The 16,819-nt window shown below is 36.7% G+C and overlaps 1 protein-coding gene across 3 annotated transcripts in view; it reads left to right on the forward strand.

The window, feature by feature from the left end:
- LOC126825385 (sodium- and chloride-dependent glycine transporter 1) overlaps positions 1 to 16,819 on the forward strand; it is a 337,837-nt gene that overhangs the window by 188,939 nt on the left and 132,079 nt on the right. For all 3 annotated transcript variants that reach the window (XR_007681937.2, XM_050555001.2, XM_050555002.2), the window contains one exon: positions 9,430 to 9,562. Coding sequence is in view for 2 of the 3 variants with exons in the window: in XM_050555001.2 (XP_050410958.1) it covers positions 9,430 to 9,562 (133 nt within the window). In the remaining variant the exon portion in view is untranslated. The remainder of the gene's footprint in view (positions 1 to 9,429; positions 9,563 to 16,819) is intronic.

Genomic DNA, 16,819 nt, shown 5'->3' on the forward strand with positions numbered 1-16,819 from the left:
TGCAGTTATAACACGCTTTCGAGAAAACTCACCAAACAAAGAATACACACCGTGTCAGTCGTTTTTAACCCGTCCGTTAATAAACACACCCAGTACACAAAATGCACCGTCACAGAGATATTCACCCCTAGCGATAATTAAATCACCTTTCAGTCAATTTCTCACCCCTGTTAATTGACACACCGTATCTACAGATTTTAGCCTCGCGGTTTTAGATTTGTTGCGATAATTAGAATTTTACCGATATTTGCAGAAATTTACCAAATTGGTACGAAATCTGTACCAGATTTGCACAAATGTCACCTTTGATACTTCTCAGTGATAGAGGTCTTAATTTTTATCCGATTTAAAAAAACGTTTTAGTGTATCACCATTACACCCTAATGACGGCTGATTTTGAATTTTGTGAAAATTGGCCCAAAACTGACCGGCAAAATGGCCGCCCCTCGTTCTCAAATAGCGTAAAATTATGGTATATCAAGGTTTTGGACCCTATAGAGGTCACTATTTTCTTATGATTTTGATGAAACTTTAAATATAAGTTTATAACCCAAAGATCTCGGTTCCTTTTGATATTTGCGCATATCGAATTGTAATTTCCTGAATTATGGCCATTGATTTTACCTTGTTCTCTATCCATCTCTCTTGAAAATGTGGGCGTATCCTGCCTGGCAATCGCTGGTTATATATGTATTCATTTTATTAATTTCATAAACATAAGTTGAAAAACGTCAATTTCCCGTGTTTTGACGCTATGCTGAAAACTTTTGTCATGTTTTTAAACGAGGGTACCCCACTTCAAGTGCTCGGCGGGCGCACTTATTATTAATATTATTTTTTCATTCTGATATCATTAGAAAGATATATGAATGAATTTTCAATCGGTCAGGGGTGCTTTGTTGACATTTCGAAATACCATGCATTTTTTGTAAGTTGAACACTTCAGTTCATGCAATCTTTTTTTGAGGCGATTTGTCAATGTAGCACCCCCGACTGATTGAAAGTTTGTTTTATTGTCGTTTTGATGCTCTTAAAATCAACGAAATCGGAGCATGTTAAGTGCGCCTGCCGAGCACTTGAAAATGGTATACAATGGGCAATTTTGTCAAAAATAAATCGCATAGTTGTGCCTTGTTATGACGTATGTCATTTCTACACGAGAATAAAAATCCATTCCAAGTTCCTAAGACTCATATTCACCGTAAATTAGGTCGAAATGCAACTCGATGTTTATTTATGAAGTAAGTGTTATGTTATATGAATAAAGGACTTGCCTGAAAATAAATAACGATAGTTAATTCCATTTTATTCACGGCCTTTCGCAAGGCCGACTGTGTTTACATCACGTGACTCATATTCGCGCGATTTTATAGCCACGTGACAGGATATAAAATCAAAGGGAAATTTCCTCCCAGCTACCACATGTCTCTACTTTTAACACCAAACATTTTTCAAGAATTGGATATTCCGTAACATTGACGAATATTTCAATGTTCTGAAATTTGCTGTTAACTGAATAATTCAAGCCCAATTTTAAAGCATTTACTGTGCACACGAATGGAAATAAATCGTAAAATATCCACACGGGTCGTGAAGAGTCATTACGTTACTGACCGCAAATGTGAAGGAAGATAGATATGATTTTTATCCACCTAAAAAAGGAATTATACCCAAATAAATTTTGACCAACAAAAGAATTAACGCTAGCTAAAATAACTTTAAAATATGGCTCAATTTCTGAATTTGCCGTTGGGGATTTACAACATTTCGTTTGAGTTTGAGATGATGGAACCGACATAGATTATTTATAGTTTAGAATTAGGTCAATCTTGTCAATATACCATCAATACGAATACCGTACCCAATTTTCGCAAAACGTTTTATTAAATAATTTAGCATTATATAACACTTGTCATACTAATTAATATAATTTTAATTCTTTGTTTTTTAGGAAAATATATTTAACACCTCGAGTATTAAAATATTTGTTGGCCAATTAAACAAATTTAGTTGCAATGATTTGATATTTACATTGATGAAAATATACAAAATAAAAAGAAAGTTGCTCAATAATAGGCTACATACCGATTTGAAGGAATAAATAAAACTATTCAAAATTGAAGTAAAAATAAAACAATTCTTTGGGTCAAAATGTAACTTCCAGGCCTTTATAACATGACTGCCATAGCCTACCAGAATCACTCAGTAACTGAGTAACCTACTTTTACTCTTTAGAGAATAATTTTTTATTGGTCAATGCTGAGAACAATGATAGTGAAACAACAGTAATGTTGTCTTATTTTTAAAGTTATGTATTTGCTATGGCAACTACCCAAAGTCCTTAATATTATACAATTCATAATATTTTATATTACATGGGCTATATATACTATTCCAAAAAAGTAGGGGATATTTGATTTTGGGGGCATAATACTAAAATATGCAAATGACTACGAAAAAAGTCACTATAGAACCTAACAGAAGAAACATTTCCAGTTACATGTGACGCCCAAACGCACCAATAGCTACCGCATGGAATGCAGGTGATGCTTGGGATCATCATGAGGGTCCAACCCAAGATTTGCACGACTCTGACTTTGAATGTTACAGTCATTGTGGCATTGAATTCCAGGGTGGAAACATCAGTTTAATTGTTTTAGTGACCAGAAAACAAATTTTGATATGCGTCGGCTTACCCAAAATGAAAGGTTACGTGCCCTTGGCATGCTACAGATCGGCACAACACAGGCGGTTGTGGCGCGGACGATGAATGTTTCTCAGTCTGTCATAAGCAGGCTATGGTCCAGATACCGTGATACACAATCTGTACAGGACAGACCACGCTCAGGTCGACCAAGGGCGACAACTCAAGCCCAGGATCGATTTATCCGTTTCTTGGCCTTGAGAAATCGTGTCATCACAGCAAATCAGATCAGCGCTCGTCTTCAAACAGACACTGGTGTGAGAGTGAGTGGCCAGACGATTCGGAATCGACTGCATAGGGGTCACATTCGCGCCCGACGTCCTCGCGTGATCCCTTGTTTGAGAGATCATCACATTCAGGCAAGACGTCGTTGGTGTAGGGATCGTCAACACTGGGATAATCGACACTGGAGCAATGTGATGTTTTCAGATGAGTCAAGGTTCACTGTTGATTTTTTGGACAGACGTAGGAGGGTGTGGCGTCGTCGAAACGAGCGCTTCCAAGACGTTAACGTCATCAGACATGATCGATTTGGGGGTGGTTCTGTTATGGTGTGGGGAGGCATCACTGTTGCTGGAAGAACGGCTTTACATGTTGTTGCAGGGCGTGTTACAGGCCAGTACTACCGGGACAACATCTTGGCAGTCCATGTTGTGCCGTTCGCACGACGTCATGGCCGCCGTTTCATCTTCCAGGATGACAACGCAAGATGTCACAGGGCCAGGATCGTTACAGGTTACCTCCAACAACAGAACATCACCACATTACCTTGGCCAGCACTGAGTCCCGACCTCTCCCCCATCGAGCATGTCTGGGACATGCTTGGACAGAGGTTACGTCAACGTCAACAACGTCCTGCCAATGTCCAAGAACTTGCTGCTGCGTTGCAACAGGAATGGGACAATCTGGACCAAAATGACCTTAGACGTCTCATTAGGAGTATGCCACATCGGATCAATGCTTGTTTGGCAAACAGAGGAGGATTTACCTGTTACTGACTTGGTTGTGATGCTGTGGTAACTTTGCTGTTTGACCCCGAGTATCATTTTACCCTTATAATGGTCAGTCTGTGCCTTACTTAGTCTAACGATCATTTGGAATAAATCGATGAATGTGAACTTCATTTCATTTTGTCATTTGTTTCTTCGTCAGTTCATTAGGTGACTTTAATAACACTTAAAAATCAAATATCCCCTACTTTTTTTGAATAGTATATGCTAAAATGGTTTGGATTGTTTGTACTTGATTTTATTTTAAAACATTGCCTTTTTGGGGGTTTGTTTTTCGTTTTGGTTGCTATAACAACTAAATATTAAGTAATATACAAGAGTAAAGATAAGTAATTTTAACAGTTTACAAACATGTGTCTTGATAATGGCCAAAATCGACAATTTGCTACTGCTTAATTTTTTTCAAAAAAGACGTATAAATATTTTGATTTTATTTAATTTTTAAATTATGGCCCCTGATTGTACGAAAAATCGCGTTTTTAGCTTGTGGACCCTATAGAGGTGATAATTTTTATCCGATTTAAAAAAACGTATTATTATATCACCGTTACACCCTAAGGACGACTGAGTTCGAATTTCGTGAAAATCGGCCCAAAATTGACAGACAAAATGGCCGCCGTTGGTTCTCAAATAGCGTAAAAATATGGTATATCAAGGTTGTGGACCCTATAGAGGTCACAATCTTTATCCGATTTTGTTGAAACTTGAAATGTAAGTTTATAACCCAAAGATCTCAGTTCCTTTTGATATTCGCGCATATCGGACTGTAACTTCCTGAATTATGGCCCCTGATTGTACAAAAAATCGCGTTTTTAGCTTGTGGACCCTATAGAGGTCATAATTTTTATCCGATTTAAAAAATTGTATTATTGTATCACCGTTACACCCTAAGGACGGCTGAGTTCGAATTTCGTGGAAATCGGCCCAAAACTGACAGACAAAATGGCCGCCCTTCGTTCTCAAATAGCGTAAAAAATATGGTATATCAAGGTTGTGGACCCAATAGAGGTCACAATTTTTATCCGATTTTGTTGAAACTTGAAATGTAAGTTTATAACCTAAAGATCGGTTCCTTTCGATATTTGCACATATCGGACCGTAACTTCCTGAATTATGGCCCCTGATTGTACGAAAAATCGCGTTTTTAGCTTGTGGACCCTATAGAGGTCATAATTTTTATCCGATTTAAAAAACCGTATTATTATATCACCGTTACACCCTAAGGAAGATTGAGTTCGAATTTCGTGAAAATTGGCCAAAAATTGACAGACAAAAGATCTCGGATCCTTTTGATATTCACGCATATCGGACCGTAACTTCCTGAATTATGGCCCCTGATTGTATGAAAAATCAAGTTTTTAGCTTGTAGACCCTATAGAGGTCATAATTTTTATCCGATTTAAAAAAACTTATTATTATATCACCGTTACACCCTAAGGACGACTGAGTTCGAATTTCGTGAAAATCGGCCCTAAATTGACAGACAAAATGGCTGCAGTTCGTTCTGAAATAGCGTAAAAATATGGTATATCAAGGTTGTGGACCCGATAGAGGTCACAATTTTTATCCGATTTTGTTGAAACTTGAAATGTAAGTTTATAACACAAAGATCTCAGTTCCTTTCGATATTTGCGCATATCGAAATTGTAATTTCCTGAATTATGGCCCTTGATTGTAGGAAAAATCCCTTTCTTGTTAGCTTGTTCTCTATCCATCTCTCGAAAATGTGGGCATATCCTGCCTGGCAGCCGCTGGTATTTAATTTTTAAAATCTTGCCCAATAGTTTCTGATTTTAAAATAATATAATTATCAATACCGGGTATTGGAGTCATAATTATTGGAAAATAATGCTTTTTGGAAAAAATAACTGGTTGCTATGGTAACAACCCAAACTCTTCATATTTTTCTCAAACTTACACAATCCATATCATTTGATATTACATAGGTTTCAAATATTTTAAACTGCATACTTCAAAGTGTGGTGATGACCTTTTGGGTTATGGTTAATGGCGTTGAAAATGTTCAAAAATTGCATATTTTTTTTATTTTGGTTGCTATGACAACTTTTTGACATATTCCCATAGTTTCACTTGTGTATGTTCATTCCTTCATATTTTATTAATGTCCCAAAAACGCCCCAAAAATAGGCAATTGTGTGCCACGGAAAATCGTTCAAAAATGAACATATATTCAGCTCTTGACAGAAGGCATATAGATATTTTTACCTTTTTTTTTTTTTGTCCGTCCGTCCGTCCGTTACACTTTTTGGGACACAATAACTCTCCTAATTGACCAAGAATGTTCAAACTTGGTGTAGGTGTTTATTAGGTCAATGCCTTGATGGAGTTCGAAGATGAGCATTTTTGGCTTAGGGTAAGCAGAGATAAGCAATTTGATTGGGTGGTGCTTTGGAACACGATAACTTTAGTTCTAATTAAGTGAGAGAGATGAAACTTGGTGTATAGTTTCATTACATCAATACCTTGACTAAGTTCGATGATGAGCATTTTCTGCTCAGGGTAAGCAGAGCGATAAGCAATTTGATTGGCCGAGACTTTGGAACACAATAACCCTCCTTCTAATTAAGCTAGAATGTTCAAGCTTGGTGTAGGTGTTTATTAGGTCAATGCCTTGATGGAGTGTGAAGATAAGCATTTTCTGCTTAGGGTAAGCAGAGATAAGCAATTTGATTGGTTGATGCTTTGGAACACGATAACTTTAGTTCTAATTAAATGAGAGTGATGAAACTTGGTGTATAGTTTCATTACATCAATATCTTGACTAAGTTCAATGATGAGCATTTTCTGCTCAGGGTAAGCAGAGCGATAAGCAATTTGATTGGCTGAGACTTTGGAACACAATAACCAGGGCTTGCCACGAGACGCGAGTAATTACTCGCGCGCAAGCTACGCTCGCGTAAAACCAAATTTACGTGAGTGATTAAGTACTCGCGCAAATATAAAAAATAATTTAATCAGAAATAATTGAATATCGTAATATAAAAAGCCGTAAACAATTTGTATGCCTTCATATCGATGCACTATTGCGCACGCGGCGTGTCTTTCCAGTGCCAACTGTTGTTACTAAAAATACTTTGAGACGCGTACTGCCAGGCGGTTTTTAAGCGGATGTCCTTTGCCGTGTCTGGATAATCAAACATTGAGCGGATGTTGTCGTTTCTATTAATAGTAATTCTTTCGATCCCTCATCTTTTCTGCAAATTGATGGGATTGAAATTGTTTTGCCTGTTCTTTTACCTTTCTAAGCTTTACCCGAATCCCCTCAGCACGCCAACGATGGCAAAGGGAAGCCCAGTTTCTCTTGCAACGTTCTTGTCATGGGAAGACGATTTACAGATAATATTACTGCCAAGGAAATAAAAGAGTATGCATTGTCATTGTGTGTGAAATAGCTTTATTCAACGTCCGCTTCCACCGAAGTGACGAGAGCATTGCCATTAGGCACATGAAATTTAAATGGCTACTCACGCACATCATTCTGCGTGAGTAAATACATGTACTCGCCTAAGTCTATATTTGCGTGAGTAGTCATCTACTCGCCTCCAATTTGCTCATGGCAAGCCCTGATAACTCTCCTTCTAATTAAGCTTGAATGTTCAAACTTGGTGTAGGGGTTTATGAGGTCAATGCCTTGATGGAGTGTGAAGATCAGCATTTTCTGCTTAGGGTAAGCAGAGATAAGCAATTTGATTGGTTGATGCTTTGGAACACGATAACTTTAGTTCTAATTAAGTGAGAGTGATGAAACTTGGTGTATAGTTTCATTACATCAATACCTTGACTAAGTTCGATGATAAGAATTTTCTGCTTAGGCTAACGAGCAATAAGCATTTTGATTGGTCCAGACTTTGGAACATAACAACTCTTCTTCTAATTGAGGTAGAATGTTTAAACTTGATGTAGATGTTCGTCTTGACTGAGTTCAATGATTAACATATCGAGCTAAAGCGAAGCAGAGATAAGCAATTTCCTGCTTTGGGACAAGATAACTTTGATTCTATCTGATAGAGAGTGATGAAACTTAGTGTATAGTTGATAATCAGTTTGATTGCTTGATACTTTGGAAAAAAATAGATGTGCGATTAATTAATATGTGTCATCTATTTATTTGGGGATTTCGGCGGGGGACATCAGCCTCACTGTTGGCTTATTCTGTTAATCTTACTTGAGAGCTACTGATTTAAAAATGCATAACAACCAGGTTCAATATTTCAGATATAACATGGACAAGACCATTTTTGATGAAAAAATTGACCAAAATCACTTTGACAAAACAGAATCTTGAGAAAACCTATGTATTTTGGAGTTACTGGGGAAATCAGAGTAATTGTTACACAAATGTGAAAATTGAAACATAATTAGCCTTAAAGTTGTTTTTCATGAATTTACATCTACATATTTGATAGTTTTGATATGAAATGAAATATGGCATCACAAAACACACTAAAAATGACTTTTTCAAAGTTTTGAAAAACCTTTCTTCCGTGAAATGTCAAAAATCGCAACTTTGAGCCTCCATAAAAAAAAATTTTAAAAATTTCATCCGATTTTGAATCTGTAAAAAGTTTTTCAAGAAGAATGATGAGATATACTTGAAAAGCTAATAAAATCAAATGTTTAATCATAATCTCAAAATCACCTTTTCCACCTACTTTACGAAAAATTTAAAAATGCACTTAGCCTATTCTTTGAGGCTTTTCCTCGGTAATACATCATTTTAATTTATGCATAGTAATGATAGTTTATGCATTAGTGAAAGTTACATGATTTTAAGGTGATTTCAATGTTTACATGTATGTCTTATGAGTTATGGCCCTTGTTTCACTTTGTTACACCTTGTGAACACTCTAACATCAAAAGTTATCTGCGAATCTGTATGAAATTTGTATGTGTCATTTAGATTAGTAAAAAAGAAGAATCCTATTGAATTTCAGCGGTTATTAACATCTTGAGTTATGGCCCTTGTATCACTTTGTTGAACCTTGTGAACGCTCTAACGCCAAAAGTTATCATCTGATCTTTGAGAAATTTATATGCATTATTTAAATTAGTGAAACGAAGAAACCTAATCAATTTCAGCAATTTCCGTTTATTACGTCTAGAGTTATGTCCCTTGTTTCACTTTGTTGAACCTTGTGAACGGCAAAAGTTATCATCTGATCTGTATAAAATTTATATGCATCATTTAGATTAGTGAAGCCACAAATCCTATTGAATTTCAGCAATTTACAGTAATTACTTCTAGAGTTATGGCCCTTCTTTCACTTTGTTGAATCTTGTTAATACTTGATTCATGAAAATTATCTTCCGATATGTATGAAATTGATATGCATCATATAAATTTGTGAAATGGAGTCAATTGTTTCAGTTTGTAGAACCTTGTAAACCCTCAAACGACAGAAATTATAATCTGATCTGTATGAAATTGTCTTGTAAATGCCCCCAATTACCTACAAAAGAATAAATATGCAACAACCCTTGTCAGCTGCTCGGACGATTTAGCTGCTGTGGGCGTATGTTTCGTTGCCTGGCAACCTATTTTTATTTATTTTTTTTGTATATATTTAATTTTTGTACCATATTTTGTAAAGTGCATGTGAGCGCTTAATTGTGGAAGTTATGCACTATAAAAATGTACAATAATAACAATAATAATAATAAAATATCAACACTTAACTACTAAAATATTTTCAGAAGCCATATACTGAATATTTCTGATGGTATTGACGATATTGGTTCTATTCAATGGAAGATTTCTTTATGTTTATTATTTGCTTGGCTTCTAACGTTTGTGTCCTTAAGTAAAGGCGTGAAGTCAGTGGGAAAGGTAAAAAGACTTATTTGATTAAAATTTTATCAAGCATTGTAATATACAAAACACTATGTAACATTACATTCCTGCTTTATTCTACAAAAGTCTATTGTACTTCTGTTGAGCAAAGAATATTTTATGATCACTGAAATAAGTATTTTATGTAGTTAACAGGGATATCCAGGGTGAAAGTTCGTTTGAGTTATAAATCAAATAATAAAATGTGAAGATGTACATGTAGGCCTAATATTGAGTTTATACAGGTAACTACTTGAGAGAGAGTGCTGGGGGTGTTTGGGTGGCCGAATCATTTAGCCGTGCACATTGGATCAAAATGTCAGTCATTGAGTCAGGTGGTGTGGGGTTTTTTTTATTCGCCACTTCTACGTGACCATGAGTTGCCTGTCCAAGCTTATGGGTTTTCCTCCCACTTCTAAAGACCCCTACACGCAAGCGAATTACTGAAATAAAATTGAAACATATGTTAGTCTGGGTGGACATAATTACCCCCCCCTCTCTCTCTTTCTCTCTCTCTCTCTCCCCCCTTTTATAGTGTGCTCAACTAAAATATTTCATTGGATGGGTTAGTGTTAAGAAAATGTGGAGAATAAAAATAAAGAATGATGATCTAGCTATAGCCCACTAACTAGGTCCTAGGTTCAATCTCAGCGTTGGCCAAGAAAGTTCCTCAGGATTTTTCCTACATTGTTTCCCTTTGTTAATTGTACAGAATAGGGAGAGCCTGGCAAGGAACAATGTCTAGTCGATTGAATAAGGGAAATAATTATGGTCACATGTACATGTTGGTGTGTACATTAAAGAAGCCATGGGAGTTAGAATTTGACGAAAAGGAGGCAGAAATACTGCCGCCTGTGCCGAATTTCCCTCATGTACACTGCATTACGTATGCCCCTTTTTATTATACGCCCACATTGAAATGTGGTTGTATATTGCCGTCGCCCCCGTCCCTCTGTCTGTCGGTCCGTCCGAGCGTCCGTCGTCCACAGTCCACAATTTCTTGTGAACACTCTACAGACTACATTCATCATCTGATTGTTTTGAAATTGATATATGTTGTTTGCATTAGTGAGATGAAGAAGCCTATTTAATTTCAATAACTTCCGTTAATTTCGTCTGGAGTTAAGTCCCTTGTTTCACTTTGTTGCACCTTGTGAACGCAACAACAAAAGTTATCAACCGATCTGTATGAAATTTATATGCATCATTTAAATTAGTAAAACAAAGAAGCCTATTGAATTTCAGCAATTTCTGTTAATTGCATCTAGGGTTATGGCCCTTGTTTCACTTTGTTGCTTCTTGTGAACGCTCTAATGACAACCGTTATCATCCGATCTGTTTGAAATTGATATGCATCATTTGAATTAGTGAAACGAAGAAGCCTATTGAATTTGAGCAATTTCCGTTAATTACGTCGTGAGTTATGGCCCTTGTTTCACTTTTGTGAATGCTCTAACGACAAAAGTTATTATCCGATCTGTATGAAATTTATATGCATCGTTTAGATTAGTAAAACAAAGAAGCTTATTGAATTTCAGCAATTTCCGTTAATTACATCTAGAGTTATGGCCCTTGTTTCACTTTGTTGCTTCTTGTGAACACTCTCTAACAACAAAAGTTATCAACCGATCTGTATGAAATTTATATGCATCATTTAAATTAGTAAAAAAAAGAAGCCTATTGAATTTCAGCAATTTCCGTTAATTACATCTAGGGTTATGGCCCTTGTTTCACTTTGTTGCATCTTGTGAATGCTTGAACGACAAAAGTTATCACCCAATCTGTAAGAAATTCATATGCATCATTTAAATTAGTGAAATGAAGAAGCCTATTGAATGTCAGCAATTTCTGTCAATTATTTCTAGAGTTATGGCCCTTGTTTTACTTTGTTGAACCTTGTGAACGTTCGAACGACAAAAGTTATCTGATCTGTATGAAATTGATATGTATTATTTGAATTAGTAAATTGAAAAAGTCTGTCGTATTTCAACAATTTCTATAGATTACTTCCAGAGTTACAGCCCTTGTTTTAGTTTTTAGAACCTTGTGAACCCTCAAACGACGAAAATTATAATGTCATCTGTATGAAATTGTCTATTAAATTCCCCCTAATTACCTACAAAAGAACAAATATACGACAACTCTTGTCGACCGCTTGGACGATTTGGCTGCTGTGGGCGTATGTTTAGTTGCCTGGCAACCTATCTTGAACCCAGCTAGAGCACAAACGTAGGACGATAAACCTAATGTCATTCATTTTGTTTCATCTGACACTGGAGAATGCAATACAGAGCTTCAGATAGATGCTTAGGCATAGAATAAATTGATCTTAAGAGCCATTCCACGAGAAAACCATGCAGAAGGTTCGAAGGTGCGGGTCGGCTGATTGAGTTCATATTTACAGGGTTTGGTCGACCCATCGAGCCTACTCCCCAGCATTGCTATAGCCGTTAATCGACCAATGGCGAACTAAGTTTTGGTTGGTGATTATAGTCCGGGTCTCACCCTACCATATTATAATGATCACCCAGTGCAACCTCTCTTTCCGTAGGTGTCATGACACTACACAAAATACGTGTCTGCAGACACCTGAATTATACCCTTTCTTCAAATTGCGATAACTCCACTGGAGCAGGGTTTGCGATAAAAATGGAAATCGTTTTATTTGCAGCTTGACCTGTTCTAACAATATAAAAAATAAAATCGTTGTCAACTAACCTTAAACAGTATGAAAATTTGTGTCGAAAGTTGTGAATTTCGTCACTTTTTGCGTCAAATTTCCACTTTTTAAGTGTTGGGATTTCGTCCGTACATTCCGGACATGTCCTACGCTATTTCATCAATCTAGTCTTGAACAGAAGTCATTGCTTCTCTTTTGTAGGACTATTTATCAATCCAATAAGAGTGAGTATCAACCTTATCTACGTGATTACCTCGGTGGTTTCTCCATTGCCGGACAATTTAATCTCATTGATATCAACCGACAGCACGTAGAAACTAGTCCTTGATGTCACATATTATCCTGATAGTATATAACATCCTATTAAACCTTTAACTTATTTTCCGTAATGAAACTACTTCTTTTAAGACACCATATATAAATTCCCATTTACAGTGACACTTTCCCGCGATCTCGATTATCGCACGAAAATCGCTTACCATATAAGGCAGTGGTTACTACGAAACTACTGTATGTGTTATATGTTAACGGTGTCGTACGCCATATGCTGAAGTTCTGTATGCCTTTTAGAAGCTATTTAACTATCAATGTAATTTCAAAATACCATTTTCCGAAAATGATTTGACATCACCACAAGTAATTCTCATTTCGGACGTCTTTCTTTCATTTGCTGCCGTATAAACAAAGACTCGTAATTTTGGAGGAATATTACTGCCATGAATTTGATTGAAGTAGGCACGGATCGGCAAATTTCATTCTATCGTATTACGAAAGCACGTAATTTTATAGGAATATTACTGACATAAATTTGAATACCATACGGGAATTAAATATGAATAAGCGGTTGCCATGCAAGATACGCCCACATTTTGCAAGAGATGGACAGAGAACAATCAAAATAAAAAGCAATTTTTCGTACAATCAGGGCCCATCATCCAGTATGTTACAGACTGACATGCGACAATATCAAAAGGAACCAAGGTCTTTGGGATATAAAAGTATATATAAAAGTTTGATCAAGTTGAATAAAAATTGTGACATTAAGAGGGACTACAGGCTAAAAAAACGTGATTTTTCATATATTCAGGGGTCATAACTCAGGAAGTTACGGTGTGATATTAGCGAATATAGAACGGAACCGAGATCTTTGGAATGTAAACATACATTTTAAGTTTTATCAAAATCGGATAACAAATTGTGTTCTCTAGAGTGTCCACAATCTTGGAATTACATATTTTTACACTATTTGCGTATGAGGAGTGGCCATTTTGTCCGACAGTTTCGGTCCGATTTTCAAGAAATTCGAACTTAGTCGTCATTCAGGCGTAACGGTGATATATTGAAACGTTTTTTTATAATCGGATAAAAATTATGACATCTAGAATAACTTCAAGCTAAAAACACGATTTTTCGTAAAAATCAGGGGTCATATTCCACGAAGTTACGGTGAGATATGCGCCAATATCGACAGGGACCGAGATCTTTGGGATCTAAACATATTTCAAATCATACAAAAATTGTGACCTCGAGCGTGTCCCCAACGCTGGAATTACATACTTTTACACTATTTGTGTACGAGGGGCGGTCATTTTGTCCTGCAGTTTCGTCCGGTTTTCACGAAATTAGAGCGTCCCCATCATTAACGGGGAACGGTGATATATTAAAACGTTTTTTGAAATCGAATAAAAATTGTGACCTCTAGAGGGGGCTACAAGCTAAAAACGCGACTTTTTGTACAATCAGGGGCCATAATTCAGGAAGTTATGGTCCTATATGCACGAATATCGAAAGGAACAGAGATCTTTGGGTTATAAGCATACATTTCAAGTTTAAACCAAATCGGATAAAAATTGTGACCTCTACAGTGTTCACAAGCTAAAAACAGGATTTTTCATACAATCTAGGGCCATAATTCATGAAGTTACAGTCCGATACATGCCAATATTGAAAGAAAGCGAGATCTTAGGGGCATAAACCTATATTTCAAGTTTTGTTGAAAGTGGATAAAAATTGTGAGCTGTAGAGTGTCCATAAACAAATTGTGGACGGACGGGCGGACAGGGGCGACGACAACATACGTCCACACGAAAATGTGGACGGACAGGGACAACGAAAATATACGCCCACACAAAAATGTAGGCGTACACAAATAGCGAGGTGTTCCTATTTTTATTACGTGCGGATTTGAATATTTTGTCAAGAAGAAAACGATGTTCTGACATCACAAACTATTCTTATTTCGGAAGTTCTTCATTCATTTGCTGTCGTATAAACGAAGACACGTTATTTTGAAGGAATATTACTGCTGTGAATTTGAAGCCGAAGCAGGATCGACAAGCTTTCATTCAATCAATGTATTACGAAAACACGTAATATAAATAACATAAATTTGAATACCATACGGGAATTAAATAGAATGAATGGAATGAAATGGGCTAATGAAGACGGGAGAATTAAATATAAATAATATCGAGGCGCACCTATTGTTATTACGTACGGGATTTGAATATTTTGTTGACACATGATTTTTAATTGTGGTATGAATCCGTCTGCTTAAATAACGATAAGAGTTATGCCCCTTTATTTTCGGTAAAATGTCCGACAAGAAATTTTTTGAAATCCCAGCTCTAAACTCATTTGTTTTTCGATATTTTCGAATGAGATATGGTTTGTTGATAGAGCAACGTGTGAACTTCAAATTGTATCCCTGATGACCTCGCGATTGAAGGTCACGGCCAAGGTCAAATAGGCGATTTTCATGGAAATTGGGTCTGTTTTGCATAATTGTCGACTTTCATCATTTGAATTGAAATTTCTAATTTTTCATAAAAAAATAAATGTTTCAATAATCACGATCGACATTTTAGATCGAGAATTTGCGAAAATCTATATTCACTGGGAGACGCCATCTTGGATTTATAGACTGGATACCAAACCGCATCGAGACTGAATATTTTGGCAAAGCGGGTTGAAGGGGAGCTGGAGTTGATATATTGACCCTTTGAATAACAATATAGGCGATTGGTTACCTGAATAATCAGCCGATGTATCCCAATAAAAACTGAAATTTTTGGTAACTTTCGACACGAATTTTCATACTGTTGCAAGTTAGCTGACAAAGATATTATTTCTTATGTTGTAGAACTGGCCAAGCTGCAAATAAATTGATTTTAATTTTTATCGCAAACCCTGCTCCAGTGGAGTTATCGAGATCTGAAGATAGGGTACATTTCAGGTATCTCGAGACACGTGTCTTGTGTTGTCTCCTGACACCTATGGAAAATGAACTTGAAACAGGTTACCATGATAATGTGATCGGGTAAGACCCCGACTATCACGAACAACCAAAACCTAGTTCACCAGGGTCTTGTAACAGCCGTAGTAGTGCAACAAAAATAGCTAAAATTTCGCCTTAAAATGGCAAAAATCAGCTGAAAAACGTAATCGGCCAGCATCTCGGAAACGGTTGATTTCTGAAATCGGCGATTTTGGCTGGGGAGTAGGCTCGATGGGTCTACCAAACCCTATGAATATGAACTACAACGGCCGACCCCCACCTTCGAACATCTGCATGATATTGCATGGTTTTCTCGTGGAATGACTCTTAATCCTTTCCACACAGAGTTGACCAGTTTATTCAGTGTAAAATATCATAGATGTTTCCTTTAGAATATAAGATGCCCAGTTTGGGCAAGAATAGTAAGACCCTAAAGCCTATTTCATTTTTAATACGGGGCTTGGATAGTCATTGAATCAACTGGTGTGGTTTCGATTCCCCAGTTGTACTTGATGAGGAGTAGGGTCGCCCGTCCAACCTTGTGGGTTTTCTCCGGGCCCTCCGGTTTCCTCCAGTTCCGAAATAACCTGGTTTGTGCTGGGTGGAGGTTAAACCCCATCGCTCTCTTGTCGTTGCCCCTGGACGTCTGTGTGTCGATTCACATTTGTTTGTGGACTGCCTACCGGTCACAATTTTTATCCGATTTTGACGAAACTTAAAATATAGGTCTATCTCCCAAAGATCTTGGTTCCTGTCGAAATTTGCATGGATCAGACTGTAACTTCCTGGAATATGGCCCCTGATTGTATAAAAAAATCACACTATTTTTTTTTTAGCTCGTTCTCTGTCCATCTCTTGCAAACTTCATGGATTATGGCCCCTGATTATACGAAAAATCACATTTTTAGCTTGTGGACATTCTTGAGGTCACAATTTTTATCCGATTTCTGTGAAACTTTAGATTTAAAGATCTCAGTTCCTTTCAATATTGGCATATGTATCAGACGGTAACTTCCTGGATTATGGTCCCTTATTGTACGAAAATCGCGTTTTTAACATGTGGTCCCTCTACGGCTCTAGAGTTCACAATTTTTATCTGATTTAAAAAAACGTTCATATATAAGTAATATGAAGGTTGTGGACCCTCTAGAGGTCACAATTTTTGTCCAATTTTGGTGAAACTTAAAATATATGTTTATATCACAAAGATCACAGTTACTTTCGATATCCATGCATTTCAGACCATAACTTACTAGATAATGTCCCCTGATTGTACAAAAATCACTTCTTTTTTTTT

Source organism: Patella vulgata, chromosome 6, assembly GCF_932274485.2.
Source record: "Patella vulgata chromosome 6, xgPatVulg1.2, whole genome shotgun sequence".
Classification (NCBI taxonomy): domain Eukaryota; kingdom Metazoa; phylum Mollusca; class Gastropoda; family Patellidae; genus Patella; species Patella vulgata.